The 17,998-nt window shown below is 41.6% G+C and overlaps 2 protein-coding genes across 4 annotated transcripts in view; one reads left to right on the top strand and one right to left on the bottom strand.

Moving 5' to 3' along the window:
• LOC149316027 (prickle-like protein 1) overlaps window positions 1-5,758 on the top strand; it is a 20,787-nt gene extending 15,029 nt beyond the window's left edge. Inside the window, exons 7-8 of one of the 2 annotated variants that reach the window (XM_089514637.1) lie at window positions 514-831; window positions 2,120-5,758. In XM_089514637.1, coding sequence (XP_089370763.1) covers window positions 514-831; window positions 2,120-2,688 — 887 coding nt within the window. In that variant the 3' untranslated portion in view covers window positions 2,689-5,758. Of the gene's footprint in view, window positions 1-513; window positions 841-2,119 lie in introns of both variants that reach the window. The other variant, XM_089514636.1, reaches the window with a different exon arrangement.
• A 38-nt stretch (window positions 5,759-5,796) lies between these two features.
• LOC149316026 (uncharacterized) overlaps window positions 5,797-17,998 on the bottom strand; it is a 37,387-nt gene continuing 25,185 nt past the window's right edge. Inside the window, exons 11-18 of one of the 2 annotated variants that reach the window (XM_089514635.1) lie at window positions 17,511-17,645; window positions 16,392-16,526; window positions 13,525-14,405; window positions 11,606-11,748; window positions 9,848-9,894; window positions 9,474-9,566; window positions 7,128-7,256; window positions 5,797-6,512 (exon numbers count right to left, since the gene is read on the bottom strand). In XM_089514635.1, coding sequence (XP_089370761.1) covers window positions 6,339-6,512; window positions 7,128-7,256; window positions 9,474-9,566; window positions 9,848-9,894; window positions 11,606-11,748; window positions 13,525-14,405; window positions 16,392-16,526; window positions 17,511-17,645 — 1,737 coding nt within the window. In that variant the 3' untranslated portion in view covers window positions 5,797-6,338. Of the gene's footprint in view, window positions 6,513-7,127; window positions 7,257-9,473; window positions 9,567-9,847; window positions 9,895-11,605; window positions 11,749-13,524; window positions 14,406-16,391; window positions 16,527-17,510; window positions 17,655-17,998 lie in introns of both variants that reach the window. The other variant, XM_089514634.1, reaches the window with a different exon arrangement.

Here is a 17,998-nt window from a genome sequence, read left to right as displayed (position 1 = left end):
TTGCAGACTTGCAAAACGGAGGAGCTGGCTGCCTTCAGTTCGGAACCCAGCCGTGAATACACATTGGCCAAAGCGTATTCACGTTATATCGCATTGGTCAATACATATTCTGAGCTCACAGGTGTGAAACACCAATGCAATATAACGCGAATACGCATCGACCAATGTGAACTGATTCTACTTTTGTGCCCTGTGTAGTAAGGTCCCTTAACACTTGCAAAAGTGTGATGAAAGCAACATGCCTATGAGCTACTTTAGCTACTTCAGCTGAGGCTAGAGAGGTCTCATTACAGGAAGTATAAGTGTAGTATTGCTCTGGCCACTCTGGGAAGCAGTTTAAAGAATGTGTATTTGTTGCCCACAAGTAAAATGTTTTTTACCTCCTTGCTGAAAGTCTATGACATACCTGAGCAATTCCAGTCTTAACGTCAAGTTCCAGGAGCCACCACTTTTCACCTTATGCTGTATTCACATTCTCATATTCTCTTCTATGGTTTTATTCTTTTCTCACAGGGGTCGACAGTGAACAGGCCACCCTCCAGGGTCAACACTGGCATGCCAAAACCTCCTGTTTCTGCTGCAGCCTGTGCCAAAAAGCACTGGTAGTAGACCAGCCAGTCATCACTCAGAATGGCCTCCTCTTCTGCTCTGAAGCTTGTAGCTTGGAGAAGGAATCCACTTTGTCGTTCAGTGGCTCAGATTCCTCTGACTCTGCTTTCATCTCTGCACCATCCCCTGACTCCACACCTCTCTCCAGAGTTAGAAACAGTAACACTGGCTGCTCCTCTGAAGCTGCAGGAACCAGCTGTGAAACCGGCAAGGAAATTGCAGGTGCAGACGGTAATGTCTTTGGTAATCAGTCCCCAATCTTAGGTTACTGTATTCCCAATGCAGTGTCAGCTTCTATTTTGGGGGGTGGGAGTGGAAAAGAGTGTAAGATAACCTCATCAGTTTCCCTGCTTGGAGCAAGCCCACCTCCTTGCTACCACACTTTCCCTTGATATTCTTCCTGTGGACCAATCCTTGCCACTAAAAAGATGGCCAGGCAAGCAGAGACTGTGGCTCCTTATTTGTTCATTAGGCTTTTCCTCCAGTCATTTCAAGGCAGAGTCCATGACTTACTTTGCTTTCACAACTACCTTTGAGACTGGTCAGGCTGAGAAGGAATGTCTAGCCCAAGGCCATCCAGTGAGTTTCATAGCTCAGTGTGGATTTGGAGCTGGCTCTCTCAAATCCCTATCCAGCAGTCCAGCTACTAGATCTCACTGGCAGACTGATGGAGCCAGATGAACAAGCAGTAATAGTAATAGCAAGGAGAAGCAATGATGCCACAGGAATTAGCTTGGGAAGAGGGCTACAAAGTGATCCTTCTGGGAGTTTACTATGGGGCTTTTGCAAATGGTTAATGATGCCAACACTTGGTGCTAGCTCTGCCCTAATGGCAGAAACCTTTAGGCTTCTGAGTGTCAGGTGTGGATTAACAGGAAGAGAACTGTACATCCTATCACAGCAGGAGAAACTAGAGAAAGAAGTGGCTGCCACATTGTTTGACATGGGTAATGAGATGTGTACATAACACTAGTTTTCATAAGGGAATAAATAAATGAAACATTGCATGTTTGAAATACCTCAAGAGAAAACACAAAAGTTGTTTGAAAACTCACTTATGAAATAAGATGGTACAATAAATGGTATGGACCACAAAACAAACAGAGAGCAGTGAGATGTAGTGGTTTGAGCTCTGGACTATGACTCTGGAGACGAGGGGCTGAATCCCCACTCAGCCATGGAAACCTGCTGAGTGACCTTGGGCAAGTCACTCTCTCAGGCTCAGTGGATGGCAATGGCAAAACTCCTCTGAACAACTTTTGCCAGGAAAACACTATGAAAGTTTCGCCTTAGGGTTGCCATGAGTTGGAAACAACTAAAAGGCCCACAACAACCACAAAGATCTTGCAAACTTGATCTGGATGCAGTTGATTGACTGTAGAAACACCTGACTCATGCAGTGTAGTTGATAATTAGCAAAAATTGCCACTGCAAGAATACCTTCTAGATTTCATTCAGCAATGGTCATCACTTTGCTCTTATATGATCTTTCTTTTACTTATTTTTCTAGCAATGGAAAGTCTTTACTCAAGTGGGAATTCTTCAATAGGTCCTGAATGTGGCAGCCAGGAAGAAGCAGATATTGTTTTCAGGAGCAGAATGCTTTCCCCACAACATGATGAATGTGAGTCATTGATTGGTTCTCTACAAAAAGCAGTGCAGATCTCCACATCTTCTCTAGAAGCAGCTTGGAGCTCAACACGTCAGAGGGAGGACCACAGCTTGGGAACCACTCTCCTGCAAGCATCTCAGCAACAAGTTGGAGACCATAACTTCAGAAGTGGCCTTTCTGTAGCACCCCATGCAGCAGTGTTAATCATGGACGTCCCAGAGACCTCACTAAAAGACAGTACTGCTGAGCAGGAAGCAGTAGTAGAACAAGGTGACACTTGGTGCCCAAATTGGTCATCCTCTTCTGATTCTGAGTCTGAGCCAGAAGGCTTCTTCTTTGGGAAGCCAATTCCAAAGCCTAGGGCCAGGCACATTTCTCTGCCCGGTATGGAGCAGGAAACACTTGGCAAAGGAACACGGTGGGCAATCAGAGCACGGACAAACAGCAAACACTGTAGTATAGCCTAACAAGGTAGTGCTCAGACATCTGAAGAGTAGGTCAGAAGACAGAGAGCAGTGTAGTGCCATGAGCAGACACTTTATGTAGCAAAACAGGGTGGAGAGAAGAGGAAGAATTGGAAGACCATCACCCTATGGGTGCAGAGCAAAATGCCCAGTAAGTGTAGGCTAACTCAGGAACACGTGGGTACAGGTGACCCGAGATGCAGGATTGCTATGGATGCAGAGCAGAGGTAGGAATTATGTAGCTGTCCAGATGTTGCTGAACAACAGTTTCAATCATTTCTTACCATCAGAAATGTCAATGCTGCTGGGAGTTGCAGTAAAAAACCTCTAGAAAAATATACCTGCCTTGACACGGAGTATGTGTTTCCCCAAGTTGCTTAAACTTTTTATTTCAGAGGCTTGGAGAACAGGTGTGCCCATTCTCCATGGCCTGCGATTTAAAAGAAGGGCAAAGCTTTTAGACAAGGACTCAAACTTTCTGCAGTGCCCTTATCAGGAATAGTATTTCTTTTTCAAAAGGGTGAAACAGGTTGGGGACAAAAAGGGTGACATGGAGAAAGGGCAGTGCATGTGTTCACCCTCACCTTGTTCTGGAGCCAATTTTTCTATGACATGTGGAAAGCAGAGTCACAAGCAGTAGCTTTTAAAATGTTTTGGAATTCTCCTTAGGAAGATTTCTGCCGTCAGGGCTTTCAGGTGGCCTTTCACTTAGTATTTTCCCCCGTAATTAGTTGTTTTCTGCTGCTCCCTGCTGGCAGGTCTGGGAATATTTTAGTGGTCAGGTAACACTGAAATCTATCTGGAGATACTGAAGACATTGAGTTATGACAATGCCATGCATGATACTTAATACCTTGTGTCTAGGAGATGTTACTTTTTGGGACTTTGCCTCCAAGAACCTCCCTCCCCAGTTAGCAGGGCCATGTTGGCTGGTGGATTCTGGGAAGCATAGTTCCAAAGTACCATTTATCCTGTGCTCTGGTCTGGATATTATTTATACAGCTGGAAAACTGCATCAGTAAACACAAATCTGGCTTGTAGTTCTCTCCCCTGGTTCTACTCCTCCACAGCAATTTCTTTGTTATTTGGCAAGCAAGAGGAAACAGCAGACAGGTATCCAGTTATTTTCCTGCAGCTAGACATGCTACATACAATACCTATCCTCAAGGGACCTCAGGAAATCCCTGCAATTGACATCCTTGCAGCACATCCAATGACAGGAAAATAGCTGGAAATGCCTGTGTTGCTTAAAAAGGGAGGTTGGGTGGAATTTTGGTTTTTGTACAGTTGGTAAAGAATTATGACTGTAACAGCTCCCCAAACGGGTTACAATAATGTAAATTGGATGTACACTATTGTGACTCACTAACAAGATGCCAACCCAGGTGTACCTGTGAAAGAAATACATTTTAAAATTGCTTGCATGCCAAGAAATTAGGATATTGGAGGGAGGTTAACCTGGCTGATTTTGAGAGAATAGCGGGAATAGATTAAGTAACATAGTTAATATATCTGCTCTGCTCAGCCTCTTGTTAAAAAATTTCCTTGGTGTGGTAAAAGCCCACACATCAGGCAATTAATCTGACAAACATATTAAGAGTTACAAGCCCCTATGGCATTATTGCACCAAGGGAGGGCTTGCTGGTACTTTTATGCTGTTGGTTCACAGCATCACCCTGCTGAAAAAGTAATGTTATTTCTGGTTCCATTTTTTGCTGTTTATGGGGGGAAGTTTAAAGAATGCGAGGAAGTATACTGGCTACATTTTGCAGCAATTTGAGCTGCCCTTTCATGTTTTTGAGGCCAAAAACTGGTCCAAGGAAAAAATAAAGGGGAGAGGTGGTTGCATGCAGCCCACACTTTTTCTATGCCTGTAGAATTTAGTTGTTGCAGAAACAATAAGATACCAAGACAGGTTAAGTCTTCCTTAACTGGAATTCCAAAATCCAAAACAGTCCATAGAGGTGGCTGAGATAGTGACGCATTCTGCTTTCTGATGGTTTAGTGTACACAGACTTTGTTTTATGCACAGAATTATTAGCAATATTATGTATAAATTTACCTTCAGAGTATGTGTAAAAGGTATATATGAAACAAATGGATTTCATGTTTATACCTATCCAAGATGCAAATATTCCAAAACACTTCTGGTCCCAAGCATTTCAGATAAGAGAGACTCAACTTATAAATGCTCTATGCAGAGGACCTTGTTCAAGTGAAAGAAAAATGCATAAGTTAGGAGTCCATGTTGTGTCACCTTCTGTCCACCCCACTTGCAATCCATGTATACGTTTTTATACAGTGCCCCAGTTGCCTATCAACACAGTTCATGAAAGAGTGCATTCTGGCATAATACATACACATTATTTCTGTGTATAAGAACACTACAGGAATCTATTAATTCTGGTGAATGAAAGCGTGCAATGAAAACCCAACGAAATAATGATTTTTTTTGCAGGAAAAGCAGACTAGTAAGCATATTGGCCAGTGTTTATGATGTTTGATAGGAGAAACGGATGCATATAGATGCACTACATATAGAGGTAACATAAAATGGATGATAAGCCCTCAGAGCCCTGCAAGCAAGACACTCACTGTATACCACATTCTGCACCTCAAGTACTGAAAAAATAATGTGGAGTAAGCATTGCAGTGCACAGCAAGGCTGAACAACTTGTGCCCTGTAGTTTGACTATTTCACACATCAGTCCTTGTCAGGTTTGCCAGTGATCAGGAAATCTACAAGTCATAGCTCCAAAAGCTTTGATACAACCTGGATGCAAGGAAAGTAAAACAAAGCTATTATTCATATTATATCCTTCCACGTTCTGGACAAATTGACAAAAGCTCTTAGGAACTTTGCTTGCTACTGCTTCAACCTCCCAACTAATGTGTATACAAAAGGTGCTAAGAGTATATAGATTAACCCTGCATTTCACTGCTTCATTTAAATGTGTGACTTGGCAACCTTAAAACAGGAAGCTAAAAGAACTTAAAACAATTTTATCTAGAGTTGACTGCAGAGAAGGCATGCTAACAAATAAAGGCAGCTCTAAGACTGTGTTGTTTCCAACCATCATTTTATTATTTGCATTAAAAAAAAACCTTTTTAACAATTCAAAAAACAAACATGAAGATTTTACAAGGAATTGGGGGGGGGGGGATCCTCCTCCATTCTCTCCCTGCCTGTGGTAGGAGTGTATGAATTCAAGAGAGCTGAAAATACAGAATCAGATGTGATGATCAAAAGGGAAAAAATTGTCCAACAATTAATTGTAACAAACCAGTGTAACTAGTTTACTGCCATCTCCCAATTCCTCATTGACTTGAGTTCCTGAGCCTTTCAGAACCTTCTCTGCCAACACTGCTCAGAACAGTCCTGTTATCAAGAGAGCTTTCCTACTCCAAGACCCTTTGTTCATAAACAGAGCAATAACACTTGCAGGTCTTTCAGCTATTGCCTCCGTTTCCCATAGCTGTTGCACCTTAAACTCATATTCCTTGGGTTTTTTTTCATCCCTAGTGCCAAAGGATGGTATTTTTTCCCAGTCTCACCCAACAGGGAAAAAACCCTCACAGCTTCCAAGTCCCCTCATTCTGTTGTGAAACAGGATTTAGTTGCATTAGGTAGATTGTTCCTATTAAGTCTCATTTCAGCTGGCTTCAGCTAAGCTGTCAATGTAGTTCTTCAGCATGTGTTCATAGTAGTCCCCAATCCTCCTCAGGTTGGCCCGCAGTGCTGATTCTATAGCTGCCTCCACGTTTGGTTCCTTTTCTACCAACATGACAGCCACTCCTGCAAAGTTGAGGAGCACCCGCAGATAAGCCTGTTGGAAATGAAAAATGGTTTCGTCATGCAAGTGAGCCACTGTATGAACAACAGGAGGGACATATCCAGGTCTATATACTAGACATCAACCATGAGAATGCTGAGAATAGAAAAAATACAGTTAATTGTTAAGAAAACGGGTGAGACTGCCAACATCACAAAAGACGACATTAATTTCAAGGAACTAACTTAAGGCTGAAAAGGTGGTATATTTCCACTGCATTTGCATTACATGGGCTGTCAACAATCTAAGTCACATCCATGATCAGATCAGTTAAAAAGTGGTAAATGATAGATTTGTCCCATCACGTCACATTCTTTTTATAGGTGAAATGGGGATTCCATCTGAGTGATGCCCACTAGAAGGTGTTTAGGTGCAAAAATCTCTTTTTTGGAGGAGACGTTGGGGGTGCAACTCTGCAAAGTCTCCTGAACAACCAATCTAGCCCCTTCTACAGTCGCCCACTCTGCCTTAATCCATTGGTGGGCAAAGTTTATAAGGGAACATAAAGGGCCAAACTGTACAGTACATGAAAGAGCTGTTTTAGATCTGACATATTTTCCTTCTTAAAAGCAGTACACATGCTACTGGGAAACCTCATTTTTTTCTTACTTTCTCAATCTCTTCTGTCCTTGCCAGCACGGCTGCAGAACGGTCCTTCAGAGTCCATGATGTGGTTTTCTCCTCTATGTTGGGTTGGCAAGGGGAGCCTGTCTCCTCACTCTTGGCTGCCATCTGCATCTACAGAGATTTCCAATGGGGTGTGGAATTAACAAGATCAAGAGCAGGAGAGAAAATCACAAGGCCCTCCAGATGCTGCTGCACTGCAAATCTCTGAAGGTCCTAGACAGCATAACTAGTGAGGAATGGTAGTAGGTACAGTCTCAAAACATCTGGAGGGCACACATGATTCCCACCTCTGGCCTAGAAGAGAAAGGTTAGGTTCTATTTTTGTGCAACAAGCCAAGGAATTCAACCAGAAAAGGAGCCAGTCTAAAGTAAACTGGATTGAAATGTTGTATTGAGACTACAGCCTACAAATGGTGAAAATATATAAACACAGCAATACAATATAATCAGTATATGATTGGAATATAAAAGGGCAGTGGAGTAGTAAAATGCATAAATTATTATCTCAGAAAATCATTAAACTACAAGATAATACAAAATTCTAACAAGTACTGATTTGAGTAAGAATTGCAAAAGACAGGAGAAGGAGAAAAATAATGCATAATTCATTGGGGAATTAGCTGATAGATAAAAGTTGGGAAACCTGTCTCTCGTAACCTTTTTTAAAAGTTGGGAGACATTTAACAGTCCAAAAAACAAGTAATACTAATCCTAGATGCTCAGGAGGAAGTATAAATGCCACAAGAAGGACATGTGGAATTTCTTCCATCTGAGAAATAGGAATACTTGTAAAATAAAATGTGAAAGTGAGACAAAGGTGCCTTCATGAAAAAGAACAATAGAAATAAATCTGAAACATGCTTGTGGAAATAAATTCCTAAAAGATTCAGAAAAGGAGATGGTAAAGATATTGTCAAAGTTTCTGTCAAACTAACCAAGCGTAGAATCTACAGGAAAATGGGAAGGGTGTGTGTGAAGAGAAGCCTAAAAAGTTGTAAGTATCATCCACAATCCAGCAGAGGTGAGGTGGTGAGTCGTGAAAGTAAGGCATCAGAGAAGATATATGTACATCTGACCCTGGCATCTTGGCTTACTCTGTATTCTAAATACTCTCTATCATACTGGGTATCTCAGTCCCAACTGATTAATGGCCATGCCAGAATAGTTAGTAACATCAAACCTTCACTACCAGAGATTCATTTGCCATCATAATCAATTATAAGTTCCATGTGACAGTGGAAGGTTCTGTAGTCATGAAAATTACATAGGTGTCATTTGCTGAGAGGAGGATCCAGCATTATTTCTTCTTTGGCACTAAAATAATGACCATGACGGATTTACATAAATGCAGTGTGGACAATGTAGAAACTGAAATAGTTAAAGATTTCACATACCTTAGAACAATCACTGATCAGAATGGAAACTGAAGACAAGAAATCAGAAAAAGACTAGGAGTGGGAAGGGCAGCTATGAAAGAACTAGACAAGATCCTGAAATGCAAAAATATACAACTGAACCCTAAAGTTAGCTCATCTTATTTCCCATTGGTATGTATGGGTGTGACAGCTGGATGGTGAAGTAAGCTGATAGAAAAAACATCAATGCATTCAAAATGTAGTGCTGGGAACGAGCTCTGTAGATACTACGGACGGCTAAAAAGACAAACAAATGTGTCCTACAACAAATCAAGCCTGAACTCTCCCTAGGAGTCAAGATGACTAAATTGATGTTGTCATACTTTGCTACATGAGAAGGCATGACTCACTGGAAAAGACAATAATGCCTGGAAATGTAGAAAGCAGTAGGAAATTACCAAAATTAATATTGTAATATACCATTAGAGCTCAGCACTAACAATGGCAGCTGAACCTCTTCTGCAGTCTACTGCTGCCACCTTTACAAATGTACAGTTCATCATCTGGGCTGATCCTACAAAGGTGGCAAGCTTGACTGTTAACGGAGTATGATCTACCAATAGGTCACAATACTATCAGTCAGTTCCCAACAGAGTCTCGGTTTCAAAGGCTCTCCCAAGAAATGAACCCTGTGATTATTGCATAAGGGACAGTGTAGCAAATAATGAACTACATTCACCAGCTCCTCAGAGCCACAAAGGTGAAGCTAAAAGGCCTATCTATTCCAGCAACCCGTTTCTCAAAGTGTTTAGCCAGATATGTATGGAATATATATACATTCCCCCTCCCCAACATTTCTCCCTCTATGCATATGTGGGTACACACACGCGCGCACACACACACATGAAGTCTCATCTAAACACATGGCTGACTTAAGTGAAACCTCTAGAAATCCACACATAGCATCAACTACCTTGACAGACTCTTTTCCTTCCTCTGAAGATGTTCTCTTCTTTGCAGTTTCCTCAGGCTGCTTTACTTTTTTTACTTTTTTCTTCTTTGTCCTCTACGAATGGATTTTCATTTTACAGGGAGAAGGAATTGGGTGGGTTGTGGGGGGAAGAGGACAGGAAACAGAGTTAGGATCCAGAAAGGATGTTCTGAAATAACCCATCACCAGTCATCTACAGAAAGTGGCACTGAATTGTGCATGTTCCAAGGCCTATCTCATTAACAAAGGCAAGAAGAGCAGGAATCACAAGTGATTACCACCATCCTTTGGAACCTTTCCAGCTGATATATGAGCAGCTTAAACTAAGCAGGCAAGGTTTAACCATCTTTTCTTACCATAGCATTACTTGCTGGAGGACAGGGTTTACCAGTTGTGCTTCTTTCTGAAAAAAGAACAACACAAATTAGACCAAAAGGCCAAAACTCCTTTCTGGTTTGTGGATGCTTAGCTTTCTAATCTCAGATACAAAAATACAAATGGAGATTTTGTCTCATGTTTCATATACTGCAAGACTGGATAAGATTAGACAGGTGACACATCCTGCCATGAAGACCTCCCAAGTTTTCTGCCCACAGTTTCTTACTCATTATTGAATTTGTGACTATGAATTCTGTTTTCACTGAAGGAAGTATATTTTTATGCAGCACACAATTAAACTACTGAAGTTTCTTCCACAAGTTTGGAAGTTGGACAGATTTAAAAGGAGATTAGATGAATTCATGGAGGCTAAGGCTATGAATGGGTACAAGCAATGAAGCCTTTTTACTACATACAAAGGCAGTATGCCTCTGTATAGCAGGTGCTGAAGAACACAGATGGGTAAGTGCTACTGCAGTCATGTCCTGACAAAATCAGTTGGTTGGAAGCTGAAGGAATGTTCTTACAGAATTCAGAATTAGAATTACAGTAGGCCTTCCGTATCCAGAGATTCAACCATCCATGGTTTGAAAACATTAAAATATATAAATAAATTCTTAAAGCAAACCTTGATTTTGCCATTGTATATAAGAGACACTATTTTACTACATCATTGTATTTAATAGGACTTGAGCATCCATGGATTTTGGGAGGAATCTATTGCAGCTTTTAAAAACCAGACTAACTGCTACCTCCCAGAGGGCCTTCTCTGCAATTGCTCCCAAACTATGGAACGGCCTGCCAGACGAGATCCGTCAAATTGCCAGCTTAGACAGCTTTAAAAAAGCTGTCAAGACGGATCTCTTCTGGCAGGCCTTTCCTGAATAAAAGTGCCCGGCCACAGAATGACTGCCCCCACATCATGTATCAGCCCACCGCTCTGTCCTTGCTGTATTTTTATTGTGTTTTTAATAGATGTTTTAAATTGTAACTTGTTTAATCCTGTTTTAAGGGGGGGAATTTGGGATATAAATTTGTAAATGTGGATTTTAACGTGTTGTAAGCCGCTTTGATTGTCTTGTCACAGAAAAGCGGGATATAAATAAAAGTTTTATTTTATTATTTATTATTTATCCATAGGGGATTCTGGAACCAATCCTCAACAGATGCCAAGGGCCCACTCTATGGTCGTACAAAATTCAGTGCATTTCAGCAAATAATCCTGCTGGTAAATACTCTGGAGAGAGTCTAGTGCAGGAATGGACAATCTCTGGGTATTGAGGTGCTAATGGGTATCCGGGTGCCAATTTCCCAATCCCCAGGACCCATCAGGAGCTGCAGTGAGACCCAAAAAAACCAAAAGCCCCAGAAAGAATGAAACTGGAAGTGGGTGGAAGTCAATTCTGGTGTGTCACAAAAAAAGGGGGCAGCACTATAAGGATTTGGGGGCTGCAACCTGTTTAAAAGGTGAATCACTACTGCTGGATGTTATTCAATTTTTTAGCTGACCATTTTCCCCATCTGGTTCTCATGAAGGTGCACAGTTCTGAAAATATGGCCTCAAGGCTCATGGGACATGTCATTCCCACCCTTGTCTAAGAGATGTCTGGCAGAAAACATCATATGGAAAAGATTTTTTTATCTTAATGTAGTTATATCTAAAGACATCAAACTCAGTCTTTTTAATATTTCAAAACTGTTTCAGATGCACAATATAAAGCCTAATAAAAACAAACCTTTGGGAGAACAGCTGCGTTTTATTTTACAGGGCAAGTAATGGGGAGACAACTCTTCTTCCCAAAAATTATCTTGGGGCAGACTACAGCTATGTTTACAGTCACAATAAGGATAATAATGTCTTCCAAAGTCAATTCTCCTCCTGTGGAAAGAAGTACAAGGATTACAGGTGAAGAGTGGCAATCATATGTTTCTAGATGCAACACCTAGAACCTGACTGTTCAAAACTCTTATAGCTTCCCTTCAATCTCCTTCTCCTAGGAATTCATAAACTTACAAAGTTTAGAGTGAACCACTAAGACCAACTAGCATGTGGTTGGGCAGAACCAAGGCTTATGGATCTATTTTGCTTTTTTTAAAAAACTAAAACCCACAATAAGAATTCAGTAATTAGAACAAATTGAGGAATTTGTTCTAAGCACCAAAATGGAAAGGAAGCTCACAGTCTTTCCATGTGAAAATCCATTTCACATTATCCCAGTCTTCTTTATTTCAGGAGTATAATTTAGGGTCATGGACGGAGTTTGTTTTGTTTCAGTTGCTGATAAGTAAGAGAGAGCATATTTTCTCCAGACCAACTGGAAATCACCAATCATCTCCCAGCAATTCTATGTCTACCTCCTGCCCACCAATGTTTGGGCACAATTTTTACAACACCCTTATAAAATACAGTTCACAAAATTCATAGGGGGGGGGGGAGACAAAAAACTAATCTAAAGTCAGTGTCAGTGTGTGGTACAGATTTAGAGACCATCTTGACATCTATTCAGTTTACTGTTGTTAACTGCCCTTGAGTTGACCTTGACTCATGGCAACCCTGTGGATGAGACATCTCCAAGGGCCTCTGTCTTCCACTGCTCTGCTTAGGTCCTACAGACTCCTGGCGTGCAGCCTTCCTTTCTTTCTACTACCCTCTACCTTTCCCTGCATTATTGTCTTTTCCAATGAGTTGTGCCTTCAGTAGCTGTTTCAAGTCCATGATTTTTCCACTAGTAATATTGTGTCATCTATTATTATTTAAACTTTATTTATAGAGCACTGTAAATTTACACAGCGCTGTACATACAATCAGTTAAAATAAAATAAACCTGCCTAAGGCATACATTCTACTAAAATAATTTAACATAATACATATTAATACATATTAACATTAAATAATAAAAAATAGCAAACAACAAATAAAAAAATATCTTAAGACTGTTGATGTTCCTTCCTCCGATATTCACTCCTCCTCCTTTTAAAGTCTGAGCCTGCTCTTTGTGTGATGTTTTCTGCATACAAGTTGAACATGCAGGGTGATAAAATGCAGACTTGTCTGGCTGCCTTGCCAAATGGGAACTGTTTCCCTATATTTTATTCTAACAGTGGCCTCTTGTCCTGCGTATACATTTCTCATCAAAACTATCAAATGTAGTGGGATTCCTATGTCTTTGAGAGCTTTCCATAGATTTTCATGATTGATGCAGTCAAAGGCTATGCTATAGTCTATTCAGCCTACAGTTTATGCAGTTTTGTTGTTGTTGTGTGCCTTCGTTTTTGACTTATGGCAACCCTAAGGTGAATCTGTCATAGGGTTTTCTTGGAAAGATTTGGTCAGTGTGCAGCATCCTAAATCAATCCATCAACTATTCTATTTTCTCCTATACAACTTAGAACATTCCCAGCAACTGTCATCCCAACTCAATCTGCCTAGATCCCCCATTTTCCACAGAGTGAATTTTTGTTCTTTTGTCCAAATATTAACCAGAAGGCATTTTTCCCTAGTTATTTCTGGCTCTTTTTGCTGCTCTGTGTCTTATCATTTTATTTAACTCTGTGTCTTATCATTTGATTTAACCCAGACATTAACAAATTCCTAAACACAACAGGCAGCTATCAAGGGGAAGTGAACAAATCACAGGAATTATGACTGTCTTACCTCTGCAGGAAACCTGAACTTCGCTCTCGTTCATGAAATGGCCACTTGCGCTTATAATAGAGCCTTGAACTCTGTTCTTGCCTGTGAGAGGACTTCAATCTCTGTTTTTTCCTGTGAGGAGATCTCAAACTCTGTTCTTGCCTATGCAAACTCTCTTCTTGTCTGTGAGGGGATCTTGATTCCTGTTCTTGCTGCTGGGGGGATCCTGATCTCTTCTTTTGCCTGTGAGGGGATCTTGATTTCTGTTCTCGACTATGAGGGGATCTCGATTTCTGTTCTCGACTGTGAGGGGATCTCAATTTCTGTTCTCGACTGTGAGGGGATCTCAATTTCTGTTCTCGACTGTGAGGGGATCTCGATTTCTGTTCTCGACTATGAGGGGATCTCGATTTCTGTTCTCGACTATGAGGGGATCTCGATTTCTGTTCTCGACTGTGAGGAGATCTCGATTTCTGTTTTCGACTGGGAGGGGATCTCGATTTCTGTTCTCGACTGTGAGGGGATCTCGATTTCTGTTCTCGACTGTGAGGGGATCTCAATTTCTGTTCTCGACTGTGAGGGGATCTCGATTTCTGTTCTCGACTGTGAGGGGATCTCGGTTTCTGTTTTCGGCTGTGAGGAGATCTCGATTTCTGTTTTCGGCTGTGAGGAGATCTCGATTTCTGTTCTCGACTGTGAGGGGATCTCGATTTTCGTTCTTGACTGTGAGGGGATCTTGATCTCTGAATGAACAGCTCCCTTGGGGCACAGTTTTGGCTAGAATCCTTTGAAGTACTGCTGTGATGACTCTTTGTTGAACAAGAATGACAGTATTGTAGTCTTTCGATATGACATTTTTGGTCACAAGAGACATGTCCCTGAGGCAGGGATTGAGAAGGCACCTGTAAAGATAACAGGGTTATTAAACAAGACACAAAAGTGATTAACAGAATTCACACCTCTCTCTCTTTCTCTCTCTCTCTCTCTCTCTCTCTCTCTCTCTCTCTCGGAGTACCCAATAAGAACTTCAGGGCCATGGGAGCAAAGCTAAATCCTTTTTGATTTGAATTAGGACTTTGGCTCAATGGCTTACTGCTACTGGGATGGTGAATTATCTCTTGTTTTGTTATTTTGCTCTTGTCTTAGGTTCACCTCTCTCACACTTTACCTACAGAACCCAATACAGGTACACCTCAGTTAACAAAGTAGATGTGCTTCTGGGCATTACTTCTTTAACAGAAAATTTGGTGCCAGAGGTGGAAATAATGGGGGGGAAACGGGGACAGTTCAACATGTTCAAGAGTAGTTCAAGAGGTTTCAGCAATCGTTTTAGGCAAATCCAACAATTTAAAACTAAATTAACAATTATTCAAAATTAACAATATACACATGTGAACTGAAACAACTCTGGGGCTGTACACACAGCCCCAAAGGGGCGGCCTCCAGTGCCCCTTTGATAGCCAGATTGAGGCCACAGCAAGCGCATGCCGTGGCCCTGATCTGGCCTTTCCAGGGTGTGAAAAGGAGCTGCAAAAAGTGGCTCCTTTTTGTGCCCTAGAAAGGGTGTAATAGCCACGGTGGCATGGCTTTATGGCACTCTTTCGGCATTGCGTCCGGATGACCAGAAGCGCCGTGACACTGTGGGCCGTGTGGTGTGACAACCCGGCCCTGGTGTTGTGCACAGGGCCTAAGTTAGATAAACCTTGCACAAATAGACCACTTGAAAATGTCTTCCAAAGTGCATCCACTGATTTTTTCTTTCTTTCACCAATCTCTGCTTTTCTCCCAATTTTCATTTTGGGGACTAAACATAGGCGCGTTACACACCACCATAAGGGACGTCCTTAAAATGTCTCATTTTGAAAAAGGGGTGTCTCTTACAGATGCCCCTTACCCTATCACGGACAGAGTCCGTGACAAATGGCGGCGGCCATTCCACATGGCCGCCACCATATTGATGTAGCGGACTCTGTGCGTCCACAGGTCACACCCCGGAAGTGATGCCACGAGTGCGCGACTAGTGCCTCACGACGTCTTTTCCAGGGACCAGAAAGGAGCGCGATTTCCACGCTCCTTCCTCGGAGCATCCGGGACCCGCACAGTTTGGCCGCTGTGGCTCCCGGATGCTGCAAGCGGCGGCGGCGGGAGACCGCTGCAATCCGGCAGTATGTAACCTGCCATAAAGATTTTTTTTTTAACATATTGTGGGGAGCTATTGATACAGGCCTATCAGCTTTCTACTTTTCTCTGTTTTGCTTTTCATACACACACAGAGAGGTATCCTTTAGCCAGCTGCTGTTTACTCTGCCTGATATAGGCAGGCTCACAAGTACAGGAGGATCCAATATAGTAGAATCCCCTTTTCCCCAGCTCAAGATTTATGGCATTGTTTATTGCAGACACACCACTGTAACCTGATACTGAAGGTCTGTGGCTCTCCAGCCTTCCTTCTCCATCCTCCCAGTAGTGATGCTGCTAAATTACTTCCAGTTAGAAAGAGGATGAGGAAGAAAAGGCGGAATGGGGCAGACATAAAAAGTATTTGTAAAAAGGAGCTTCTTTTTCTGAGGCTTTGTTAACTCAGGTGTGCCCATAATAAATGCTTCTGGAATACACAACATTACTCCAGAATCTGTCTTGATAGTATTTAAAATTATGAGGTTACAGAGGGGGGGAAAGTATGAAAAACACCGTGGAAGGCAAACAATTTATTATTTTTATAACCATCCTGTAGGGAAAACTATGCTCCTTTAACATTCCTCTTTATTTAATGAAGCAGCTTCTTCTGTTTACAGCAGTTTGCTTTTACTTTATTTATTCAATCCTCCCACCTAATTTTCCTTTAGCCTCTTCAAATAAAAATCACTTTCATGAAATCCAAAACTTACTGAATCTCTGTCACATTCAGAGACTTTCTCACTCTTGTGAACTTCATTCACACTCCAGGGTGGCTCCTGACAATCCTCAGGTGCCCATCCTCTCACAGGTTCCTCAAGCAAGGAGTTGATTTCCCAAGGAAAAGGCTAGAGAAGTGAATGATAACAGATGGGGGGGGGGGGTGAAGGCATCAACAAAACAAACACCTACAGGTAACCAACACTCTTAGTTAGAAAAGAATAGCATTCCACTTGAAAGCTTTCATTCATTAAATGGAAACTGCTCTGCCATTTCCTGGAAGCACCTTTTCAAGACAACAAGTGATTTCTGGTCTCATCAAGGTGCTTCTGAATTGCTGCCACTCTTCAAGGAGGTATTTGCAGTAGACCCAGGAGAGATAAAAGTAACTACAGATGCTCCTACTGTTGTGGGAAAATGCTACAGGTAAAATACACAGGACACCATTGTGAAAAATATAAGCAGGCTAAACAGGATAAACCATACCCACGAGGCTATGGGTTGTATAAAGTTTAATACTGTACTATCCTGGACTGGATAGGTTTATTCTATCTAGCCTTGCAGCTTGTTTTGCAAGATAGGCATTAGAATAACTTTTGCAAAATGGTAAAATCCTGTAACTACGAGACTGTCTATATGGCACATAGGCCTGTTACAGACTGCCAAAATAAAGCTGCTTCGGGTCTCTTTGGAGGTATGCTATTTAAATGATGCATGGGTCCTAAGAATCCGGAAGCTGCACCAAAGCTGCACTCCAGTGCTTAGGAATGGAGTGTGGCTTTGGCACGACCTCCGGACTCTTAGGACCCATGCATCATTTAAATAGCATACCTCCAAAGAGACCCGAAGCAGCTTTATTTTGGCAGTCTGTAACAGGCCATAGTTTTCTACTTGCATCCTACCTTACGTCAATCAACACATGCTATCCTAAAGTTGTATTCATTTTCATAAATCCATCTTGGTATTCCTGGTCTAGTTTACAAATGAAATGAAACTTAAATCAGGAACTAAGCCACTTGTGATTTCCATACATGCAAGTAGGTTCAAGATTCAAAAAGTACACCCACCTAGGTTGTCAAACAAGAGAGACACAAAGGTTTCAGCATACTTACCAGTTTGGTTTTTGTTTCTCTCACCAGCACAGGCACACAACAAATATCACTGAGGGTATGTGGCAGGCTGCAAGCATCAACTGTAACAGCAGTGTCCTTTCGTTCATGGCTTACACAGCTGTCTGTGCTTGAAGTCTGCATTAACTGGAAACAAAAACAAAGATACAGTATTCAGTGGGCGATGGAGCAGTTTTCTACACTGGCACTGCTATGGGTTACAACAGAAGCAAAAAAAATGCCCTTTTTCAAAAAATCAAAACCATAAATGACCGAAAATCAACTTCTATTTTCAAGATATGTGTATAAAACTGCTTCTGCTGGAAATCTCTAGGACCAGTAATTTTCCTTTTAAAAAATGGGGAGTGGTGGGAGGGGAGGCTGTCTTTTTGGTAATTTGAGTCCCCATGCATGCTCAAAGACATTTTATATCTCGCAGTGCTACAAATGTATGTAAAGGATTCTCTCATGTGTGTCTGCAAAATATGGTA

This window comes from Sceloporus occidentalis, unplaced genomic scaffold (genome assembly GCF_023333645.1).
Source record: "Sceloporus occidentalis isolate IW3139 unplaced genomic scaffold, rSceOcc1.0.p SCAF_3, whole genome shotgun sequence".
Classification (NCBI taxonomy): Eukaryota; Metazoa; Chordata; class Lepidosauria; order Squamata; family Phrynosomatidae; genus Sceloporus; species Sceloporus occidentalis.
Note: the sequence above shows the minus strand (reverse complement) of the source record. Positions and strands in the feature narration are given on the sequence as shown.